This window comes from Suncus etruscus, chromosome 16, assembly GCF_024139225.1.
Source record: "Suncus etruscus isolate mSunEtr1 chromosome 16, mSunEtr1.pri.cur, whole genome shotgun sequence".
Lineage (NCBI taxonomy): Eukaryota > Metazoa > Chordata > Mammalia > Eulipotyphla > Soricidae > Suncus > Suncus etruscus.
In genome coordinates this window covers 56,684,874-56,701,230 of record NC_064863.1, presented here as the reverse complement: position 1 = coordinate 56,701,230, position 16,357 = coordinate 56,684,874, and the positions used below count along the sequence as shown (strand labels likewise).

Below are 16,357 nucleotides of genomic sequence, written 5' to 3'. Positions count from 1 at the left end.
TTTGTTTATTTTAGTAAGAACTTTTGAATAATCTACATCATTTTTTCTCTAGAACACATTAATTCTCCCAAACATTTTCTGTGTCCTGTGTTTCACTCGAGTATGTTATAGCATTTCAAGTCTATGAAAATAAATTTAAGAGCTGCTATTTCCAATAGAGATAAGAGAATATACATTTACTTCTGAATGATATAAATGTATTGATTAAGTGCTTATTTATAGTCAGAATATCTGAGTTTATTTCCTGTTCTAACATAAGTCAGCTAGGTGATCATGGATAAGTGACAGCACTTAAACTAAGTTTTATTGTCTATAAAATGGCATCATTGTTCTTTCTTCACAGATATTTTCTAAGAATGAAATATAGTCATGCATGGAGAGTAGTCAGATGTAGTAGTACTATGTACAGTAGTACTATGTGTCAGATACATAGTATGCACTCAATAAATATTAATAAAAATAATTAATAATAAATATTATAATACAATAATAAATGAAAATAGCTTTTACTATTTTTCTTTTCTATTTTACTATTTTCTTTTCCAAATGTGTTAAACCAAATATTAATATACTTCAATAGGCAAGAGTTTCACTAGGTTTAGTATAAAATTTACATCATAATACGAATAGCACTAATTATTGGATTCTTGTTATGATCTTGGTATTTCACTTAGACTTTAAAATTTTATTATCATCCCAGATTACTGATAAAAGTTTAAATTGCCTATAATAGAAGACTTAGTGGGATGTAGTAAAATTTAAGTTTATTTGATTTCCGGAGTTTGACCATACAAACCTTTTTCCGTGCTGAAAAGAAGAGAGAAAATAAAAAAAAGGGAAGGGGGGATCCACAATGATAACAGAAGAAAGGGTGCTTGTTTTGTAGGTGGGTGATGCAGATTTGGTCCTTTGTTCTCTGTATAATCCCCGGAATTCTCCAGGAGAGATAACTCAGTGCAGAGCCAGGAATAAACCCATAACTACCCTGTATGTGGCCCCAAACCACATACAAAAATGAAAATACAAAATTACAAATTAAAATACAAAAATTAAAAAAATTTTTTTAAATGGCCTTGACGGTGATATTGTTTAAAACGTTTAAAAATCAATACTAAGATATTGTAAATATTAAAATACCAATAACCTTTACATATTTGTAAGCCCCATTCCTGAATAATTTAATATGCATTTCTAATTAAATTCCTTTTGTATATTTTTGGTGGGGGGGGCCACACTTGATGCTCAGTGTTGGCTTTGCATTCAGGAATCACTCCTGGCTGTGCTCAGAGGACTTCCACAGGATGCCAGGAATCGAACCTGTCTGGCTGTGTGCAAGGCAAGCGCTACCAGCTGTACTAACTCTCCAACCCCATCACTCATATATTCGGGAAAAAAAAAAGAATCATTCATCATCATTACTACTTAAAAATATGCAGCGCTGAAGGGCTGAAAAGTTGCTTATAGCAACTTTGCGCAGGGTAATGAATCACTTCATAAGACTTCCGTCATTCCTATTTTTTATTTAATTTTTGTTTTTTTTTTTTGGCCACACCCGTTGACACTCAGGGTCACTGAGTGTCCTGGCTACGTGCCCAGAAATCGCTCCAGACTTGGGGGGACCATCTGGGACGCCATATGGATCGAACCGCGGTCGGTCCTAGGCCAGCGAGCGCAAGGCAGATAAATGCTTTACCCCTGGCGCCTACAAAGAGTCCTACTTCTTTGATAGCGGAAGTCCTCACGCAAAAAAGGCGGTCCCGAAGTCCACGTCCGCCAATGAAAAAAGACGCAGCTCCACGTCCCGCCCCTAGAGGACTCTCATTGGAGGAAGTAACCGGAAAAGAAAGTGCGGTCTCCAAGAAAGGAGACCAGGGCGGCGCTACCGGAAGAAGGTCCCGTAACGGCTCCCTATTGGCTCGCACATGGGCAGCATATTTCAAACTGCGCAGCGGGACCCGCGCGCGAGCCTGCGTGTGGCGGGGGTGTGGCGTTCGTTCGGGGCTAATGCCGCGCCTTCTCAGCTCCGCGGCTCGGTGCCTCGGTGCCCCCTTATTTTATTTCATTTTATTTTTTTAGCTCTTGACCTGTAGGCTTGGACGATCGTTGAGCTTCCTTCTGCTCTTCGGACCCGGAGAACTGGGGAGACCGGAACCGAATATGGCCGCGCCGGGTCTGGTAGGTTGCAGGTCCCGGGAGCCTGACAGCGAGGCCGCCGCGACCTGGGAAACGTTCTAGGCTGGTGCCTTGGCTGGCACATTGCAGCGTGGGCATGTTGAGCATCCGAGGGCATCGTGGCCTGTCACGCCTTGGAAGTGTGTCTTGGCTTTAGGTCTCTGGAGAGGTCGATTGATGATTCCTGGAGCAGGGCCTGCTGATGACATTTTGGGGGGGATGCCCTTTTAGGCTGTGAAGGGGTGGGTGAGTGGGTGGGGATCCTCTCTGGAGTTTACAATTTTAAATTCAGACTTTGTTTTAGGGTGCAGGCCTTTTTATACACAGCTCTAAATCAGTCTCCAGTGCTGATTTTTTTTTGATTCTCTACTTTATTACTAATTTAATGAAGCTCTGTTGCTCTGATGAACTTTTATGTAGGGCGTATGGGGATTTTGTCTGTGTGAATAAACTATGAGCACCTGCATTGTGTACATTATGTCTACCAAACAACAAACCAGGCAGTTCTTCCCCATTGGAGAAAAGGGAAGGGATAGGTGCCCCCCTCCTCCAGGACATTTAATACTCATAGGTGTCTAGGTAGCAGTTTTAGGTTCTAAACAAAGTAAAAGGAAGACACAAATAAACTATGAGTACCTGCACTGTGTACATTATGTCTACCAAACAACAACAGACCAGGCAGTTCTTCCCCATTGGAGAAAGGGGAAGGGAGAGGTGCCCCCCTCCTCCAGGACATTTAATACTCATAGGTGTCTAGGTAGCAGTTTTAGGTTCTAAACAAAGTAAAAGGAAGACACAAATAAACTATGAGTACCTGCAGTGTGTACATTATGTCTACCAAACAACAACAAACCAGGCAGTCCTGCCCCACTGGAGAAAGGGGAAGGGTTAGGTGCGTCCCTCCCCCCCCCCCCCGACATTTAATATTCTTAGGTGTCTAGGCAGCAGTTTTAGATTCAGAACAAAGTAAAAGGAAGACACAAGTATCCCATGTACCTTTGACCCTCACAGGTTCTTAGCCACAGATTTTGTTAAATCTCCCATCAAAGCGATGATGCTTTTGTATAATTGTTGAGTCTACTTGGTTACATCATAATCCAAGGAGCATTGTGTACAACTAAGTTCATTTTTTGGCATTGTGTCTTTTATTGGGTTGGACAGGATGATACGCATCCAGTCACCAGAATGATAACACTTGTGTAAAAAGTTCTGGGAACTTTAGCAGTTTATCCCGCTCCCTCTCATCTCCTGCATAGGCAACGGATGTTTTCATTGTTTCCACAGCTGTGTCTTATCCAGAATGTACTCTAGTTGCAGTCATGCAGTAAGAAGCATTCGCAGGTGGACTTCTTTCATTTAGCATTAGCTCTGGAAACATTTTTTTCATAGCTTGTTTTTTTGGTCAGTGGTGAGTGCTAAATAACTTGTTTGTGTGGACTGAAGCTCTTCTATCATTTGGTGACTAACAAGTTGGTTGCTTCTCAGTCTTGACAATTAAGAGTAAAGTTGCATTAGTTTTCAGTGTGGGTGGACATCAGTTGTCAAGTCCTTTGGTAAATACCAAATACTGGAGATCAGATCTTTAGTTGTATGTTTAAGTTTATAAAAAAAAAATACCCAACTACCAAAATCTTTCAAAGGTAGCAATACACCATTTTTCATTTTAGAATGAGAGTTTCTGTTGTTAGACATCCTCAGCAGCATTTAGTCAGTGTCCTATATTTTGACCATTCCAATAGGTGTGTGGCAATCACTTAATTCTGATTTGTATATGCCTGATGATAGAGTACATGAAATAGTCATTTTGAAAACAGGGATCATACTTAGCAGTGCTGATCTTATTAGATCTTGGACCACTTACTAGTGATGCAGTACTTGAAGCAGGGCTGCGGAGCACCAGTTGCCAGTCAGTGTTGTTGGAGGATTGGGTGTGTAGGACCAAACTTGCTACACATGAGCTCTAACACTTGAGCCTATCTTGAGCTCTAGTGCATCTTTGCCTGTGCTTATTTATGGTTTATATATCATTGGTGAGGTGCCTGTCAAGGTTTTTGGCCATATATATTTTAAACTTGGATTGTTTATGATTTTCTTTTTGTTGAATTTTAAAAGTTCATTGTCTATTTCAGATATTTTAGATAATAATTCTTATTGTGTCTTTTGCCAAACTTTTTCTCCAAATTTGTGTTTTGCTTTTATTCTTTTGACCACCCTTCATTTTTAAAATGCTCTAAAAACCTTAGAACTGACTTAAACCTTTTAATTCTGATGTCTGCTTTTGTATATCTATTTAAAAGATATGGGGAGTGAGGAGTGGAGAGATTATTCTTAAGAATAAGGAATACTTATTAAGGAATACACTATTCCTGTATTTTCTTTTTTGTTTTGTTTTGGGGTCACACCCGGCAGCACTCAGGGGTTACTCCTGGCTTTATGCTCAGAAATCGCTTCTGGCACACTGGGGGGACCATATGGGATGCCGGAATTCGAACCAGCATCCTTCTGCATGCAAGGCAAACACCCTACCTTCATGCCATTTCTCTGGCATTTTAGTGGTTCTTAACTGGTGGTGGAGAGGAGATGATTTTGCCTCCTATGGAACAATTGTTGATGTCTGAAAAATATAATTCTGGTTATTTGGATAGGACTGTGCTACTTAGTATGTGAACACCAAAATTCTAATATCCTGTATTGCATATGACATGTCTTTATACAAGTCTTAATTGTAGTAGTACAGGGGCTGAGAAGTCCTGCTATAATGTGTGATTATATTACTTATTCACAAGGAAGATTGAAGTAATAATTACTAAAATTGACTGAAAAAGAAGCTGAAATTGACGAATTTTTAGTGTATTTAGAAAAAGTATGTTCTTTAGATTTAAAAGACCCCATTTATCTATTACCAGTTGTTTTCTAGTATTTTCTCAATAGCCCTTGGCCCTCTATTGGGTTCTCAATTAATATATATTGAACAAATGAATTATCAAATTTTTCAGTGTAAAAAGTAGAATACTTTCTAGATTTCATTTAACGTTCAAAATGATTCAGTTTGCGAATTTTGTAAATCCCTGTTGTGTGGGATTAGAAGACTTAGTTTTCAGATAGGCCTTGATATAACATTCTCAAGGGTTTGCTTCAATGGTTCAAAATTCTGAATATTGAATTGAGAGATCTAAGTGCTTTAGTTTTCTAACCAATGATTTGTAATGAACTGAAGTCTAGTTTAGTGTTTAGCTTGCCACTTACAAAATGGATTTCACTTTTTGCTTTCTAGGTACTTTGTGGGTAACAGACTGAAACCTCTCATCCTCTTTACAGACATTTATCTTAAAAGTTTTTAGGATTTTAGTTATTTTGCTTGTAAAATATTTCAAAAATGTTATTTTTTTGAATATTGGCATTCTGTGAAAATTTATATATAAAAATTGAGACAAGTTTCTGTGTTTTAAGTTTATTATAGCCTCAGAGAACCCATACTTTTCATGAATATTCAATACAGAAGCCATTAGATCGGACCACTAGAGTACCCCATGATAGCTGGGAAATGATAGCTGCCCAGAAAAATATGTAGAAGAACATAGGTGGACTAAAGATAGTGCCACCTCAGGATGTGGGAGAATGGGTTGGGTAAAGGGAGGAGTGTTCCTTTTGGACTGAGGTCATTTATATCCCGTTGAGCCAAGTAAGAATGAGTCTATTACTAAAATTGTGCTGTTCTCTTTTTATTTCCCAATTTGCAGTTACAGAGTCTAACTTGGACCTATAATATACATACTATATTAACGGTATTCTGACTTCCAATATTACCCATATTCATCATTTTATTTTATTTTATTTTTTGTTGTCATTGACTAGGGCTGTTTCTTTGTAAAGGCAAACCCCCTACTACCATGCTATCTCTCCGCCCCTCTGGGGCTGTTCCTGATTTGTTACTCAATAGATCTCTTACAATGCTCCAGAGACCATAGGTATTAAGAATTAGTCCTGGGCCTTCTGCATACAATTAGTGTGCTCTAATCTGATAAACTCCCTCCAGTCTGTTTTCCACATTTTGGAGGTGGCAGGGCACACCCAGTCATGTTTCCTTTTTCTGGAAGTATTAAACATTCTTTGATTCTCAAGTATGAGAATTCATTTTCTATACTTAGGATGGATTTTTTTTTTCTGGTTTTTGGGTCACACCCGGCAGTGCTCAGGGGTTACTTCTGGCTCTACGCTCAGAAATCGCTCCTGGCAGGCTCGGGGGACCATATGAGATGCCAGGATTCTCACCACTGACCTTCTGCATGAAAGGCAAACGCCTTACCTCCATGCTATCTCTCCAGCGCCCCCTTTTTTTCTTAATAAATCTTTATTTAAGTACCATGATTTCCCATTTTTCCATTTTTTTTATTATCTTTGTCTTTTGTTGTTTTTCCTCCAGAAATAACCCCAGCTTTCTCTTATTACATTAATTTTTTTTTAGGTAGTCTTTTTTGGGGAGCACACCTGGTGGGACCCAGGGCTTACTGCTGGCTCTGTGCTCAGTGATCATTCCTGTTGGTACTAGGGGTCACATAGGGTGCTATGGATTGAATCCAGGTCAGCATTGTTAAAGGCAACTGCCTTAAGATCCCAAGTAGTCACGTTTTTTATACTAAGAGTGTCTTGTTCTAGTGTTTTTGTGGTGTTCTTTTTTATTTTGAGTCCCATATTATGTCAGACTTTAAGTTCTACATAAATTAAAGATATTTTTGATACTTTCTTGGGCTTTTTTCTTTTCCATCTAAAATTTTTATACTCTTTTTCCATTTGGAGGGGCGGCACACATCAGAGATACTCGGGTTACTCCTGGTGGTACTCGGGGGATGATGCTGAGAATCAAATCTGGGTTTGCTGCGTACAAGGCAAGTGGCCTTCTGCTCATTTTCTTATTTTTATTCCTCAGCAACTACAAATGTCTGCTGATTTAATAAATGCTGGCCTTATTTAAGACTGAGTTGACAGGATTTTGTTTTTGAACTCTATAGGGGAATGGATGTACATGTGTGATTTTCTTTTAGTAGTTTTCTCTTAATTGCTGTTTTTATTATTTTTTTTCCTCCCTCATACCTCTAGTTTTTTAACTCGACATAATTATTCACTCCTCATTAGCACAAGTATACTCTGTACTTACTTTATAGTTCCTGCTTTTATTCCTTTTTCATTAGTTATCATGTTTTATTTTCTATTACCCAAGAATTTGTCAGTGTACAGTCCTTTCTCCTCTCTCTCTGTCCCGATTTCTCCTGTCTCTTAATGTATCTTTCTCTGTCTTTTCTTTGGCCATTTTTATAGTTTATTATTTTAGTGGGATTCTCTAAAAGGAAAATAAAATAAGTAGATAAATGCTAGGCAACCAGTTTGAATTTTGAGATGTTCAGATAACTGGGATTTTGATGATGTAAAACAAAATAGGGCAGGATGGAGTAAAATGTGGAAAGAAATTTACTCCTACTTTCCATGTTAAAAACAAAGTATATTAGCAAAGTTGAGAACCGTAGGTAGGAGGTAAGCTTTTTTTCCTTTGATCAAACTGAAGAATTCTTTATAATATGCTAGGCAGTTTAATACTTGCTGAATACGGCAAAACAGGCTTTCTGGCATATTTGGGATGAAACCTTTGATTATATTTGAAAATATTGTAATTAATTAAATTGATGTTTTACTTTTTTTTCAGGATCGTTTAAAAAATGACTATAGAAGAAGATTCTGCCGACCTTCCAGGTGATTTTTACACTAAAGCTTTTAAGAAAAATTTTAATTTCCATCTTTAGAAAACTTGACTTTTAAATGCAGGAAAGGAAATACTATTATTACTGGTCCAAACAATGGTTCTGTGCCCCCACTGATAAAGAATAGTGATCTTGTTAGTATGTATTAACAGGGAAGTATTAATGCAAGTGTGACCACAGGAAAAGAAATTCATTTAATAAACAGTGGGTTAGGAAGAGATTGTTTCAGTCTAAGTGCCTACTATAGGCAAAATGATCTATAGACTGGATTGAACTGGTAATATTAAAAATGTCACTTATTTGGTGGAAATGAAAGAATGTGGGTGAGGTTATAAAAGAGCAATGAAGAATTTTTGTGGTTATGGAACTGTTCAGTCTCTTGATGTGATGACATTTGAACCTACATATGTTTATTGAATTCAATATATATACAAAGAAAAATATAGGAATGAGTATATGTAAAACTGGAGAAACCTGACTAACATTGGTAGGTTATATTAATACCAGGATACTAGTTGTGATAGTATACTGTGGTTTTGGAAACGAGGAAACTAGATAAAGCGTATAGAAAATTTATTATTACAGCTACATGTGGACCTATAATTATCTTTAGTTTTTAATTAAATTTTTTTTTGTATCTGTTTTTTGGGTCATGCCCATTGGTGCTGAGGTGTTACTACTGGTTCTGTGCTCAGAAATTACTCCCAGTGGACATGGGGCTCATATAGGATCTCGGTGATTGAAATCTAGTCAGCTACATGCAAGACAAATACATGCTCTACCCCTGTGCTATTGCTTCGGCTTTTTAGTTAAATTTGATAGTAGTTCATAACCCACTGTTAACATTAAATAAAAAATGCATTTGAAGACAATACTTGTTTAGATCTGTTCAAAGTATGTGACCATAGAGTGGTAAAGAAGCATTTTAGGACTTGGTCGGTTTATTTTAAAAAAGTTAATATTGCTGTAGTCTGTAGTAGCTTTAGACATGGCTGTTTAGTTAAGTAAGAATTGCCGAGGGACAAAACTAATGTTTCACACTCTTCTGGGAACTTGAACTTCCAAGTACATTTTTGGTCCTCACATGTAAAAAATAGGGTTTTTGTCTTAATTAGTAAATGAAACCTTTGTCATTTTGCGTATTTAGACATTAGTAACAAATGTAAAAACAATCAATAGTAACAAATGTTTCTCAAAGAAATATTAACATTTTCCTTTCTTTTGTTAGGGTACTTGACATTAATAAGAAGCAAGGACAGAATATAATGGATATCCTACAAGACTGTTTTGAAGAAAATAGTAAGGCTTTATTTCTGGATACTTTTGAGGGTTGGGCTGGACGGAAAATGATATATACATATCATATATATTTATTAACGTGTGGTGTAGACATTCTAGCTTTTTGGTTTATTTTTGAGGGGCAAGTGGGGTCACACCCGGCAGGGCTCAGGGGCTATTCCTGCCTTTGTACTCAGCTGGCAGGCTTGACATTCTAGCTTTTCAAGATATGGATAGTCTGAGAAAATTTAAGTAATTTATAGACTAATGTATAGTTTCTAGTACTCAGGATAATACTGGAAAAAATGTTATTTTTTAAAACTCTTTATTGAAGTGCCAGGATTTAAAATACTGTTAATTATATTTTTTATGCATGTCATTACAACATTACATTACATTATCATCTATCACAAGAGTATTTGCTTTGCTCCACCAGTATCCTATGTGTCCCTCCAAGACTCCTCCTCCTTGGGGCCCTCCACCCATTGTAAGCTCAGTTTTTTTTTTTTTTGTTTTTGTTTTTGTTTTTGTTTTTTGGGCCACACCTGGCATGCTCAGGGGTTACTCCTGGCTGTCTGCTCAGAAATAGCTCCTGGCAGGCACGGGGGACCATATGGGACACCGGGATTCGAACCAACCACCTTTGGTCCTGGATCGGCTGCTTGCAAGGCAAACACCGCTGTGCTATCTCTCCGGGCCCAATAAGCTCAGTTTTATACACAAAAATTCTAGTTCTGATGACTTTGGCCATTTGTTCTTCCCTTCCTTTGATTGTTTATGTCCCATATATGAAAAATGCATGATTACCATTTCAATTTCTTCGATTATGATAGGCCTGTTCAGGTATTCCAAATCATCTTGGTTCAGCCTTGTGTATTTATAGCTGTCCAAGAACTTTATCCATTAGATGCTTTTGTTTTGTGGCATAAAGATTCTCAAAGTAATTCCTTATTATCCTTTGTATTTCTGCATGCAAGGCAAATGAGTTATCTCTATGCTATCTCTTTGGCCCCTAACCTAATTTCTAATCTAAGTTTTCTCTCTCCCCTCTGGACTTGATGCTTTAGTGCTTATACTCATTAGTTCTGGGAAATTCCCAACTGTGATTCCTTTAATTAGTGCTTCTTCCATAAGTTTATTTTGCCTGGTTTTCAGGGACTCTGATGATTCTTATATTGTAATTCTTGAACTCATTCCATTGATCTCATTTCCTTTCAAGCTTTTTTCCATCTTCTTTTTTTTTCCCCAGGGACTTCCTGCATCTCACCTTAGAATTCCTTTATCTTTCCTCAGCTGCTGTTGTTTTGCTCAGATCCTCCTCTCTTGTTTTGTCTTTTATTTTATTTTATTTTTTTGCAGGAGAGGACATGTCACAACCCAGTGATGCTCAGGGTTACTCTTGGCTTTGTACTTAGGTATTATTCATAGAGATTCTTGGGGGACCACATCGGGTTGGCCACATGAAAGGAAAGTACCCTCCCCTCTGTATTATATCTCTTCAGCTGGCAGCTGGGGTTTTTGTATTGTTTTTAATTTCTTTCACCTCTGAATGTTTTATTCTAATTTATACTCTTATAAATTCATGTGCTTTGCGAAATACCTGTTATCATTTCTTTGAGCTCTTTAAACATCTTTAACATGGTGTTAGTAAAGACATACTCAGATAATTTACAGAAGTATTTGATACTAATACTTTCACTCATTGAACTTGGTGGGGTTCTGCTTTTCTTCCCTACTGAGCTTTGTGAGTTCCAACTCTGCTCAGGGTGATTATGGTAGTTAGTTTACCCTCTTTTCTCAACCCCCAAGGCACTAAGGAATTAGGCTATGTGTTGCTTTTGTTCTTCTTTTCCTGTCTTAACTCTGGGACTGGTTAGCTATGTAAGGTGTGATGAGTATAGCTTTCAGGACCTGAGGGAGGAGTGGGTGGCTGTGGAGGCTAGCATGACTCAGTTGGAAGGAAAGGAATCTGCTTCTGCATTGATAAAGACCCTGAGATATTAGCTCGGGGTTAGCCTTACCTGTAATGTTAGAAAAAGCAGAGGAAGAACAAGGAGATGAAGTGGTTTGCTGTATCATTTTCTTTACTTAGATTCTTATAGTTTGGTTGTCTATAAATATATAAAATAAAAAATAGCTCTTTCTATTTTTTTATTTTAGTTTGTACCCAGTGGTGTTCAGGGGTTATTCTGGCACTGCACTTAGAAATTACTCCTGGTTGACCCAGGGAACCATATGTTTGCTAGAGATTGAAACTGGGTCAGCTGCATGCAAAGCAAATGCTCTTCCTGCTGTACTAACGTTTTTTTGTTGTTGTTGTTATTTGGTTTTTGGAGCATACCCAGCGGTGCTCAGGAATTACTCCTGGCAGGCTTCGGGGACCATGTGGGATGCTGGGGATCAAATCCCAGTAAGCCATATAAAAGGCAAAAGCCCTACCCACTGTGCTATCACTTTGGCCCCCTGTACTCATATTTTTTGTTTTTGGGCCACACACATTGATGCTCAGGGGTTACTCCTGGCTATGTGCTCAGAAATTGCTCCTGGCTTGGGGGACCATATGGGATGCCGGTGGATCGAACTGTGGCCCATCCTAGGCTAGCTATTGCAAGGCAAATGCCTTACAGCTTGCGCCACTGCTCCGGCCCCAGTACTCATATTTCTTAAAATTAAAGTAAGTGGAGGAGAATTATTAGGATCATAGAAACTATGATATAATGTTTATAATTTAGTTCGTATACTCTAGAAAAATAGCAAACTATGGCAAAAATGTTTGAAGTGCCAGTCAGTATTAAAATGTACTGAGAAGAAAGAACAGGTTAAACAAAGAAGTAAACATGTAAATGGTACAAAAGTATTTCTTACATACTTATTTCTTAATCTAGAAGAACAGGCACTTCTTTTTTCAGGAATCTTGTTTACTTTTTGTAGTTCTAATTTAGTTTTCTTGGAATTGTATGCAGGACTTCTAGTTTTAATTAAAGGTTTTATATAATATATATTAATTTCTTATTTTTCAGGCATTGCTAATGATTTTAGCACACATTGTACAATATCAGTGCTTCAATCAACACCTCGGATGGAAAATAGTTGTATTCTGTCACCATCTACAAAGGTAAGTCAGAGAGGAAAGTTGACACAAATTTAACATTTGGCATGTGAAATAGTACATTTAGTGATATGATGAAAATTTTGTTCATGTTTCCTGTATATTTTGTAAAAATTTATAGAAAGTTCAAGTCACATTTGAAGTGAAATGAAATGTTACCAATTTTCTAAAAACCGATACAGCTGTTTTCTTGAACAACGTGCAGTGTATACTGTATCTCTTTTCTAGATTCAAAATATAGTATATTTCAGATTTATAAAAGGAAATATTTCAAAATGTATTCCTTGTAAAGTAGTATAATTATGTAAGTGAACACCCACATACATACCCATCTTTCAGTTGTTATTTACCTTAGAAATGATTATCTTCAGGATCGAAGTGATAGCACAGCGGTTGGGGCATTTACTTTGTATGCAACTGACCTAGGACGGAGCTGGATTCGATCCTTGCCATCATATATGGTATTGAGCCAGGAGTGATTTCTGAGTGCATAACCAGGAGTAGCCCCTGAGCATCACTGGGTGTGCCCCCCCCAAAAAAAAAGAGATTATCTTCAAAGCACCTGTGATTCATTAAACCTTCTTTTGCCTATTTTTTCCTACAAAAATGTTGCTTTGAGTTTTGTGTTTATCTTTCACATACATTAGTATTAGTATTTTACCACTTGTGAGTATAATCTTAACTGTGACAGAACTACTCTTCCACCTGTTAGGTGCTTTGCTAGGAAGAATCATGAAACTCAGAGCAGTTGTACTTGTGACTGAGATTTATTATTTCTATATAGACAGAACATATTATTGTTTGTTTGGATTTGGTTTGTGGCCATGCCCCCAGGTACCTAAGGCTTGCTTCTGGTTTTATGCTAAGTAATCAATAATTCATAGTTGTGCACAGGGATCACTATGGGATGTTGGAGATTGAACCCAGGTTGGCAGTGTGCAGGCAAGTTCCCTACCTGCTGTACTATCATTCTGACCTCATTATAGATAGCAAAGAAAAAGACATACAAGGCAAAGTCTGGAGGAATTCTTCCTGTGCTTCACAGAGGTGTTGTTTAGAGTATATTGTTGCTCTGACAGAAATATAGGAAATGTGTGTATGAAGTTTTTTGTGGCTTTTTATTGTGTCCTGTTGCATAGACACTTTGCACTACAAATTTTCTATTCCTGAAGGAAAAAAAAAAACGTTTTTATAGTTAACATAAAACATCACATCATATAATACTAACACTTTGGACAGACTAGCATAGTATGTACACCTTTACCAATTATTAAAGGAAGGAGCATGCTTAAAGCCAAATTCTAGGTGCCAGTCAAGAGTCATTTCTTTTATGTAAAATCTTTTAAATGTTATTTAACTCTTCTTATTTAACTTTTAAATGTTATTTAACTCACAGAAAATAATCTCTAAATGTAATCATATACTTATGTACCTTTATTTAATTTTGGTTAACATTTATGGTGTTATTCTTTTTTTTTTTTTTTGGTTTTTGGGTCACACTCGGCAGCGCTCAGGGGTTACTCCTGGCTCTATGCTCAGAAATCGCTCCTGGCAGGCTCTGGGGACCATATGGGATGCTGGGATTTGAGCCACGGTCCTTCTGCATGCAAGGCAAATGCCCTATCTTCATGCTATCTCTCCAGCCCCATATAGCTTAGTCTTATAATATTATGTAATTATTATTACATCTGTTGGTAATAAGATATTATTATATTGATTCAATTTTTGTTGTGCATGTGATGAAACTTAATTTATTCAGTCTTTTGTGAGAATAAGTTGTTATCAGAACAGTATTTCTTTGATATAAAACTTCGACTTGGTGATTTCAAATTGCTATTATTTTTATAATTATTTTTATTTTTATAATTATTAAATTATTACTGTTATTGAAAGGTGCCCAGGACTTACTTATTCCTGCCTCTTCATTCGGGGATCACTCCTGGTAGGACTCAGGAGGACCATATGTGGTGCTGGAGATCAAATCCAGATTGTTTGTATACAAGGCAAGCACCATACTCAATGCACTTTTATTTTTTAAATATTTTTTGCTTTACTGGAGTTTGAATGCCACATTCATGGTATGTGCTTTATCTCTGGGCCATAAAGTTGGCCTTTGCCAAATTGTCTTTTTTTTGTTTTGTTTTGGCCACACCCGGTGACACTCAGGGGTTACATACATATTGAGTGTATGTGTTCAGAAATCGTTCCTGGCTTGGGGAACCATATGGGATGCTGGGATATCAAACTACAGTTCGTCCTAGGCTAATGCGGCAAGGCAGACACCTTACCACTCTGTGCCACTGCTCTGGCCCTGCTAAATTGTTTTTTAAGGCCATTACAACTTTGCCAGCTAATTTTAAAAAAAAGCTTTATTTTTCCATTTTTAAAAGAGCCGTGCTTTATAAAATTAAAAGTTTTGTGTCTCTGTTTTATCTTTTTTAAAATCAGGGTCAAAAGTCATCCGTAAAATCAGTTTCAGTTTCTGCAAATCACAAAGAAGCCTCCTTGCATTTAATTGAAGAACCCAGGAATGCTGATAAGAGATCAGGTTGGTAACATCCCAAGGTATTATTTGCAGTGGGGGAAAATGTAAGAGGGGGGGAGGGGGGAGGGGGAGAGTGGGACGGAGAGAGGGGGGAAGGGGAGGGGAGGGAGGAAGAGGAGAGGAGAGGAGAGGAGGGGAGAGGGTGTGTGTGTCTGTGTGTGTGTGTGAACATTTTCCTCAAGTATATGTGCTGGTTACTTTAAAAACCTTAATTTGCATTTTAAAAGAATTCTTATAGCTAGAGAGTTAGTAAGACATTTAGGTCTTGCCTTGCATACGGCTGACTCTGGTTCAATTTCTGGTACCACATACTGTCCCCTGAACATCACTGGGCCTGACACCTAAGCACAGAGGCAGGAGTAAGCTACAACCACCACAAAGTGGTGTGGGCCCTAAAACCTAAATAAATAATAAAATAAAACAACATCATCTTAAATAGATTCCTCACATTTTCATTTGTGTAAGTTTCTGCTACTGAGATGGCACAGGTTGCAGTTTCTGGTTTTTTTTTTTGTTTTTTTTTTTTGAAACATACTATAACTGATTGCTCAGAATTTTCAAGTAGCTCTGCCCTCATGAATTACTCTTGCAAGGCAAACATCCTGCTCACTGTACCATTTCTCTGGCCCTGGCACAGATTGAACTTTTAACTGCCATTTTTCTTTTTCTTTTATGTCTTTTTTGTGGTTCTGGTAGTTGAAGGACCTCACATATGAAAGGCAAGTGACATCCTTATGTCTTATTTGCTTTTCATATACTATGAGAACTTCATTTGGAGATAAGAGTAAAAAATTTAAATGTTAAAGCTAACAAACATTATTCTTATTATGTTGCTGAGGTAACCTTTTAATCTCATTGCATATTTACGGTGTTCTGAGAGAGAGAAAAAAGAGACAGTCAGACAGAGGAGAAAGGTGGAGAAGAGAGGAGGGAAGAGAGAAAGAAGTGAGAGGGAAAAGAGAAGGGGGAAGGGGGAGAGTGAGAGTGTCTAGGAAAAGAGAGAGAAGGGAAGGAGGAGGGAAGAGAAAAAGAAGGGGAAGAGGGAGGGAGAGAGAGAAGAAAGGAAGGAGGAGGAGGAGGGAGAAGGGAGTGAGAAATGTGAGTTTACAGATGAGACTTGTAAAATTTTCTTTTATACCATCAATGTAAGGGGCCAGAGCAGGTAGGGAGCTTTTCCTTGCAAGTGGCTAACCTGGGTTTGATCTTACGCATTCCATGTGGTCTTTTGAGTCTGCTAGGAGTAATCCCTGAGTCCACCCAAATAAGGCCCAAAAACCAAAGCCATATAAAAAAATTGCACCACCATCAATGTAAGAAAAGTATTTGGATTCATATTTTAATACTAATATATTTTCTGTTTCGAATTTAATTGTTGGTTATAATTTCCTTTTTTCTTTGTTTTTGTTTTTGTTTTTGTTTTTGGGTCACACCCGGCACTGCTGAGGGATTACTCCTGGCTCTACACTCAGAAATCTATCCTGGAAGGCCTAGGGCCTTATG

The 16,357-nt window shown here is 37.6% G+C and overlaps 1 protein-coding gene across 1 annotated transcript in view; it reads left to right on the top strand.

Moving 5' to 3' along the window:
- The first annotated feature begins 2,269 nt into the window (after positions 1 to 2,269).
- The window catches only part of CENPC (centromere protein C), a 51,951-nt gene continuing 37,863 nt past the window's right edge, over positions 2,270 to 16,357 (top strand). Inside the window, 6 exon segments of the mRNA XM_049789848.1 lie at positions 2,270 to 2,312; positions 4,018 to 4,100; positions 7,871 to 7,917; positions 9,154 to 9,224; positions 12,224 to 12,318; positions 14,761 to 14,860. Of these exon segments, the coding sequence (XP_049645805.1) occupies positions 2,270 to 2,312; positions 4,018 to 4,100; positions 7,871 to 7,917; positions 9,154 to 9,224; positions 12,224 to 12,318; positions 14,761 to 14,860 (439 nt within the window).